At 40.4% G+C, this 9,024-nt stretch overlaps 1 protein-coding gene across 1 annotated transcript; it reads right to left on the bottom strand.

The window, feature by feature from the left end:
* Window positions 1–440: 440 nt before the first annotated feature.
* LOC106512328 (Nance-Horan syndrome protein) lies at window positions 441–989 on the bottom strand (the record flags this gene model as incomplete). The annotated part of the gene is given in 1 exon segment (XM_014000975.1): window positions 441–989. A coding segment is annotated over 1 exon segment (280 nt), but the record flags the coding sequence as incomplete, so codon positions are not given.
* Between the last annotated feature and the right edge of the window lie 8,035 nt (window positions 990–9,024).

Genomic DNA, 9,024 nt, shown 5'->3' with positions numbered 1-9,024 from the left:
CACACACACACACACACACACACACACACGGACAGGTTCCCTCAGCAGGTTTTCACACACGGTGCACCACATGCTGTGTTATCAGGGTAATGAATTCTTGGCAGGAAAGGTTGAACACACGAGGCAGGAGGACATGGAAGTGTTGCCCAACATTTAGACACAACAAACCGATGTGCGTCACAAACTCTGTCTGAATGATGGGACATGAGTGGACCCGCTGACTTTAAGGAGCTCATAATAGCTTTAAATGCTAAAGAAACTAAATAAAGTCGTTTTAATGCAGAGAGGTAACAGCAAGCTGCTCTGTTTCTGGTATAAAAAAGAAAAGAAAAAAGAAAAGTGTAAATCGTGTCCTCGCGCAGCTCTCAGAGCAGAGGCGCGCAGCAGCAGGGAGGAATTAAAGGGGAAAAGTGAGAGTCCGGACCGGTGCTGGTACTCACGCACTGCCTCCTGTTTGGGGTCCAGTTCTGTGCAGGTCTGCTGGAGGTGTGCGACCCTAGCCTGCACACCCCGGACCCGCTGGCTGCTGGTCACCAGCTCGTCCTCCAGCTCCTGGAAAATGGAGCAGGCGTGTCTGGCCAGGTCCGACAGCTGCCGCAGGCTCCGAGACAGAGCCACGTTACTGACGGACACCAGGTCCTCGAAAACCAGACCCTCCTCGTTTGGGACTTGGTACCTGCACAGTAACTGAGGCTCCACGGCTCGTTTGGAGAAAGGCATGATGTTGTTGTTGTTGTTGTTGTTGTTGTTGTTGTTGTTGTTGTTGTTGTTGTTGTTGTKGAGAGGGGAGAAGAAATCCAGCAAAAGTCACCAAAGAGTGAGCAGAAACTGCTGCGTTTCTCCCGGACCCCCACCCTCAGTCTCAGTCCCTGATCCAGCCTTTTTGAATTCAGCTGCTGCTGGTGGCCCCCATCCTTTCATCCGTTAGAGAGGACTGTGGCCCTCCTCGCTGCCGCAGCGCGCCGGGTCGTCTGCTGTCCCAGCGCTGCTCCCACTGGTTTCTCTCTGCTCCAAACTGGAGCTGGTTTTTTAAAAAACGGGCGGCGGGAAGACCTGGACYGGATTTCCAGGACTGTGTGGAGCAGGATTCACCAGGAGCCAAACACTGTATAACTACATTATAGTCAGAGTTGTAAAGTAACTACAAATACTTCATTACTGTACTTACGTAGAATTTTTGAGTATCTGTACTTTACTTGAGTAAATCTTTTTCAGCCTACTTTTTACTTCTTACATTTTCACACAATTATCTGTACTTTCTACTCCTTACATTTAAAAAAAAGGCAAGAAGTTGAAATTGTTATTTTTATTTCATTTTGCTTGTTTTCATTCCAGCTTGTTATTGTAAAAAAATCAATACTATCCACATAAACTGTGCCTCCTAGATTGAGCGCATATATTTGTGGTTGAATGAGAAGTATGAATATATAAAGTTCTGAGACTGTATTAGTTTGTACACAAACAAATCATGTCACACTCCAGCAGGACATAATCATTAAAATAAAAGTACTGTACTTAAGAAGTATTTGTATTTCATGAATCATAGTATTACATTTGGCCGCAGCCCTCAGATAGATTTTCATTTTGGAGAAAGCTTTGTGCAGCCTTGATATATCTATATAAACTGAAACAGCTGGACTAGTGCATCCTAAATTTAACATAAATTAATTATTTTAATATGATATAGTCATTATTACATAAGCACTATTAGCACTATAAGCATTATGACACAACCCCTCCCTACCTGATGCTCTGGACAGGTTCTACAGCCATTTTGAAGATGCCAGCACCTCCACCAGCATCACACTCGACCCTGCACCAGAAGAAGAGCCCATCTTCATGAGCCCAGCAGAAATGAGGAATCCTCTCCAGAGGATAAACCCTCACAAAGCAGCTGGTCCTGACAACATCCCAGGATGAGTTTTGAAGGACTGTACTGAACAGCTTTCTGATGTGCTTACAGACATCCTGAACACCTCTCTCTCACAGGCAGCTGTCCCCACCTGCCATAAGACCRCCACCATTATCCCCGTCCCAAAAAACCTCCACAATCACAAGCCTAAATGACTATCGGCTGGTAGCTCTGACCCCAATAGTCATGAAGTGCTTTGAAACACATTAAAGGTTCCATCAGCATCACTGTCGACCCACACCAACACACCTACAGGAAGAACTGGTCCACTGAGGACGCCATCTCCTCTGTGGTTCACACCACTCTCACCCACCTGGAGAACAGAGACTCTTATATGCACCTGCTCTTTATGGACTTCYCATCAGCCTTCAACACCAGCATCCCACAAACACTGGTCCAAAAACTGTCCTCCCTCGGACTGAGCTCATCCCTCTGTCACTGGGTGCTGGATTTTCTGACGAACAGGCCTCAGTCTGTGAGAATCCACAACATGTCCTCATCCCCCATCACTCTCAGCACAGGCTTCCCCCAGGGCTGCGTGTTGAGCCCCCTCCTGTTCACGCTGCTCGCATATGATTGCGCAGCAACACACCCAGACTGTCAGACAGTGCAATGTGAGGATGACACAGCTGTAGTTGGCTGCATCACCAACAATGAGTCTGGCTACAGGTAGGAGGTGCAACGTCTGGAGCACTAGTGTAGACTTCCAGTTTCTTGATAAATGCTATACCTGCTGCTACAGTTGTGTTAATGTATCATTTTGCACACTGTCTGCTGGAGCTGTCGATGCTCGTTTATGTAAATATTTCAATTTCAATTTTAATGTAATATTTCTCACTTTATCGTTCACACTGTGCAGCCAGTTTCGTAACCTTTCATGAACATCTGATGTTTGTGTATGAGGGAATGACAAATAAACATCACTGAATCCTTGAATCCTTGAAAACTTGAATTTTATTTCCTGTCTTCAGCTTTTGGCAGCAACAATCAAAATCAAGTCATGTTTTAGTGTCTGTTGGCTCATACTGTRGAAGCTCATTTCCACCATTTTGAAACTGTTGAGGTACCTAAACAGGAGGGTGGAACAATACTATCAAAAAATTAATCACGATTAATTTGTGGCATTTAGCCGAAACTGATGAGAAGCCGAGAGCAAATGTTTTTCGCAGACAAATTTTCCCCCTGGTTAACGGTGAGTGTTTTCTCGAGATAACGAGTTATGGTTTTCCTCTTGTGTGTCATTTGATAACCATGTAGACGGCCTGGTCCTCTCAGCTGGTCATTGATCAAGTTTACCAATCGACTGCAGCTCAGCAGGTGTTTACATTTAAATGATCCTGCTGATGTGATAAACTTCCTCAGTGATCAGCTGAGGGGACAATCCAATTCCACGGTTAACGAATGATGCACAAGAGGAAAACCATAACTTTTCTCGAGAAAACACTCGTTATTTTGTGATAACGACATGTCTTTAACAGAAAAAGCATGGAAAATAATTATATGCAAAAAAACGCACGCTCTAACTCTGTAATTAATAGATGACTATTGTACTTGCAAGTATTTTTACACTGAATCAGTTACCGTATGTTCTAAAATTATACTTACAAATCATCAGTCAAGCTRACGTCTTCATTTTAACTGGTTAAAATGGTCAGCTGTGAATTGAAACTTTAATTTCACCAACGTTGAGTGGCAGCACATCATTAAAAACACAACGTGCCACGGGCTCACAGTGAGAGTGCATCCACCTATACCCACTTCTTCCTTTCAGGGTCACAGGGGGTCACTGGTGCCCATATCCACCAGTCACTGTGCAAAGGGTAGGGGACAGCCAGGACAGGTSTCCAGCCCATCACAGGGACACATACAGACAAACAACCATTCACTCTCACCTGGGAACAATTCAGAGTTACCAGTTAACTTAACAGTCATGTTTGTGGTCTGTGGGAGGAAACCAGAGGTGTAAAATAATACAGAAAAATTACTTTCTGCACGTAAATTTTGGYTACCTGTACTTTATTTGAGTAATTATTTTTCAGATGACTGTTTTACTTCTACTCCTTACATTTTTAAAAAGGTAAAAMRTAGAAAGTAATTACTCCTAATTCATTAGCTTGTTTTCATTCAGGCTGTCATTATTAAAGAAATAAAAACCTATCAGGTATGCAGCACCTCCCRGATAGAGTGAATTTAAATGTGATTGAATGAGAAGTATAACAATACATTTTAACAGCCYATTGGTTGTAACTGTGATCTGTCACATCACACTCCAGGTCATAGTAGACCTATGCAGAGGTGGGCAGTAACGAAGTAAATTTACTTGAGTATTGTACAGAAGTACAGTTTTAGAAATTTTATATTTTACTTCAGTTGCATTTATTTAGGAAAACGTTTTACTCCACTATAATTCTCTAAAAGTTTCATCCTGAGAAAGAAAGAAAGAAAGAAAGAAAGAAAGAAAGAAAGAAAGAAAGAAAGAAAGAAAGAAAGAAAGAAAGAAAGAAAGCACTGGTGAACTCAACAATGCAAAAAGACATGGGCGCCCACAGAAAGACAACAGTGGTGGATGATGGCAGAATAATCTCCATGGTGAAGAGAAACACCTTCACAACAACCAACCAAGTGAACAACACTCTCCAGAGGAAGTATCAATATAAAAATCTACCATAAAGAGAAGACTGCATGAAAGTAAATACAGAGGGTTCACTGCACGCTGCAAGCCACTCATAAGCATCAAGAATAAAAAGGCTAGACTGGACTTTGCTAAAAAAAAACATATAAAATTCACATCCAAAGCACCACATCATCTGTAAAACACAGCAGAGGCAGTGTGATGGTTTGGACATGGCTGCCTGTGGCACTGAGTCAGTGTTTACTGATGATGTGACACAGGACAGAAGCAGACAGTTGATCTCTGAGGTATTCAGAAACAAACTGCTCAAATCCACACAAATGAAGTCGAACTGATTGGTCTGTGTTTCATAAGAGAGATGGACAATGACCCAAAACATAAAGCCAAAGCAAACCAGGAGTTTATTAAAACAAAGAAGTGGAATATTCTTGAATGGCCAAGTCAGTCATCTGATCTCAACCCAACTGAGCATTTCTCTGGATTTCAGACAGAAAGGCTCACAAACAAACAACTGAAAACACAGCAGTAAAGACCCAGCAGAGTATTATGAAAGKAGGAAACACAGCGTCTGGTGATGTCCATGAGTTCAAGACTTCAGGCAGTCATTGCCAACAAAGGCTTTTCAACCAAGTATTAGAAATTACCATTTTATTTATAATTATTTCATCTATCCAATTACTTTTAAGTCCCTGACATGAAGGGATTGTGTTTAAAAGATGCTTTAGTTCCTCATATTTCTATGCAATTATTTTGTTCAACCCACTGAATTAAARCTGAAAGTCTGAACGTCAACTGCATCTGGATTGTTTTGTTTAAAATTCATTGTGCTCATGTCTGGAACCAAAATGTTATCTCTGTCCAAATAGATACGGACCTAACTGTWCTTTTACTTTTATTGGAGTAATATTTGACGAGTAGAATCAGTACTTTGAATCAAATAAGAAAACTGAGTACTTTGAACTCATACGTATTATTATAAAGGTGTTTGTGGCAGAGGTAAACAGCTGAAGCAGGTAGCCCAGTGTAGCTCTGATCTTTCTACAAAAACATTTTACTATCACATTCTAGTTATTAGGAAAATGTTTTTGGGGCAGTTACCTCCCAATAAATGCATTTTTTGATATTTTAATTAGGGCTGTCAAATGATTAAAATTTTTTATCTATTAATTCCAAGGCAGCTGTGACTTAATCACGATTAATCTTAAAGTTAATATCAAACTTTAAAATTTTAAATATTATTTATTTATTAAATAAAATAAAATAAGCCATAAGAAGACAAAAAGAAAAAAAAGCTGTACATAATGTGTTACACGTGGAGTTTTTTTATATTATTTATTTCACCTTTATTTATCTAAACTGTTTGAGAACCACTTCTCATTTACAAACATGACCTGTCATGCACTGAGTGCATTGCCATAWACAAWCCTACATATTYAGCCAYAGTAAAGTGATTATAAATTTTAATCGYGATTAAAATTTTTAATCTATGCCCATGCAGCACTAAAGTTAATCAGCGTTAACTCGATTAATTTCACAGCCCTAATTCTAACCACTCCCTTTTACTTTTTACACTTCAGTACATTTTATATCAGAAAATTAGTTTTGATACTTAAGTAAATGCCAAAATAATTCAAGACTTTTAGTCAAGTAATATTCTTAGAGAAAACTTTACCTAAAGTAATTTTACGGTAAGATACTTGTACTTTTACTTAAGTACCACTCTTAGGTACTTTTTACAACACTGGAGAAAACCCAGGCATGCACGCAGGTAACATGCCAACTCGACCGACAAAGGTCTCAGGCGGGCATTCAACCCAGCAACCTTGTTGCAGAGAAGCAACACTCCTAGTCAACACATGGAGTAACTGGAGTAATTACAAAGTGGCATATATTCATTGTTGACAGTTATTCTGAATATTAATTGCAAAATGTTTTGATTTTGCCCAAACCTACCACAGCATACAGTATGTGACAGTGTAGGTCAGGGCTATTCAACTGGCGGCCCGCGGGCCACATCCGGCCAGTGAGTGACCAAAGTTCGGTCCCCCCAATCGGTTCATTCATCTCTTAAGCCTAAACCCCCCAGTTTTCTACTTTAATTACTATGAGTTCTTTTAGTTAAACATAGACATGTTTGGTATCTACAGAAACGKTTCACTGAACATTTCTATGAACACCCAAGACAGTTAAATTTACAAGCAGTAGGAGAGAAAAGTATGAAAGTGAAAATAAAATTGGTTTAAAAATTTGGCAAGGCAGAGATGTCAAAATACAGTATTATTTGTGGTAAATAGCAGGCATAATGTTATTTTTGTTTTTGTTGCCTTATTATCACCATTTTTATTACAGAGGGTTCTGTATGCTGTATTCATGATTAAATGCAGCAAAATAAATTAATTCAAAGGTAACAGATCTTTGTAATACTTGGTTTATTTACATGATGACTTTAATTGCTGGATGTTCGGACTCTCAGCTGTTGACCTGCAGTAACTGCGGCCCCCAGAGAAATTTAGTTGAGTAGCCCTGYTATAGGTCGTTTATGGGAAGAAAAATCAATAATTATAAAATGCTGTTATTTTTAAGGTGTCTTATTATTGTGAGATATTATGAGGTAAACTTGTATGATGCCTTATCAAGTCCAAGGACTCCAAAGCGCTTCACACWACAGTTGTTCACCTGTTCACACACTGATGGTGGTGAAGCTACAGTGTAAACAAAGCTGCCCCGGGGCAAACTGACAGAGGTGAGACCCTCCACCACCAGCAGGCAAGGTGCGTGAAATATCTTGCCCAAGGACCTACCTCTCGTCACCACTGTTGCCCCACCTAGGTACTAATATTCATACCAAGTGATCTTCAATTGCTAAGTCAGTCATTTTCTGTGGTATCATCATAAAATCCTGAGTCATATTTATGAAAGGTTAAGTTATTATTTTGAGATCTCAGATAAATATGACTTACTGACTTTTTATCTTATCCAAAGAGGTGGAAATGAGCCTCCATAATACACACATTTGTTAGCAAAGCATCTCATAAACCAAAGAATGAATCAAAATGAAACTCAAAGTAATCACAGGATGATTAACAACTTGAACTTAGTTCAAGATGGCCACCACAGATGAAAAAAATAAAAAACACAAGAATGGCCATAACACAGTGAGCTGTTCAGATACTGGGTTTGGTTTGGCTGTAGCTGCGAGTTATTCACAATAAATATTCTGATCCTGCAAAATTTACCATTAAAAACTGGTTAATGTTAATTTAACATGTTCACATGTGAACACATGATTTCTAAAAAAGTTTCACATGTCACATGGTATTTCCAGCAGTTTTTACAAGAAGTTTAAGTGTTTTTCTTTGAGGAAGGGCCAAAAATACATTTACCAATATTTTTGSTCAGACTCAGTGTGTAGACCCGGCAGCCCGCTCTGAGCTTCATTCACATTTGCTGAATGAGTGTTTCAGATAAATCCCACCAGCTGACAGGGCCAGAATAGACAGAGGTGGCAGCCTGAAAGTTCATCCTGYGGCCTAACTAACGTCCACAGCAGAAATGCAAACTTTGCAAAGCCCAGCGGAGGACAAAGAAGAGATGAGAGAAGTGGCRTGTGGCGTCACCCTTGAGTAATGTTGCAGTGACAAAAGGCCCAACTTGGACAGATAAAAGCTGGTAATCTTTGTTGTGAAAAGGGTTGACTTCTTCCTGGAGCCACTGGGTGATATGGATCCATTTTATTTCCACTTAAATGTCGATTTTTGTACACACTGAAGACCCACCGTCTCAGCACTGTCATTATTAGTGTCTGTAAGCACCAAATATCCTGGTCTCCTGCTCCATGAATGATTAATAGTAATAAGCATTCAGATGATAATAAGCCAGTAGCAGACTGAGTGGGAGGTCATTATAACAGGCAGATATACTTAGAGACAACTCACAACTGTCATATGGTAGTTTTCTTGTGCAGTGCAGCTGTCGTCATGCAACGCGAACTAAACACTTTTAAGTGGTATTTATAATTCACACACTCATGTTTGTTCTTCTATCCTCATGGGGACTTTGCATTGACTTTCATTCATTTACCAGTCATTTAGTATATCCTAACCCCAGAAACCCTAAACTAACGTAAACTCAATTCACACCTTGTTCCTAAACCCAACCCCGGACACAACAACAGTATTTCCCCCGGTGGGGACCGGGCTTATGTCCCCATAAGGAACAGCAGGTCCTCACCAGGCTGTGTGTACTAGGAAAATAATCAAAGATTGTTCCTACCAGGTAGCAAAAACACGTGTACACACACACAGTCTTTGGTCCCCACAAGGAGCATCCAGTCCCAACGAAGCTGAAAAATCGTCCCCACCAAGTAACAAAAACATGGGCAGACACACACACACACACACACACACACACACACACACACACACACACACACACATACACACACACAGCGGGTAAAATAAGTATTGAACACGTCACAATT

This window comes from Austrofundulus limnaeus, unplaced genomic scaffold (assembly GCF_001266775.1).
Source record: "Austrofundulus limnaeus strain Quisiro unplaced genomic scaffold, Austrofundulus_limnaeus-1.0 Scaffold8, whole genome shotgun sequence".
Taxonomy (NCBI): domain Eukaryota; kingdom Metazoa; phylum Chordata; class Actinopteri; order Cyprinodontiformes; family Rivulidae; genus Austrofundulus; species Austrofundulus limnaeus.
This window is presented reverse-complemented; position numbering and strand designations above follow the sequence as displayed.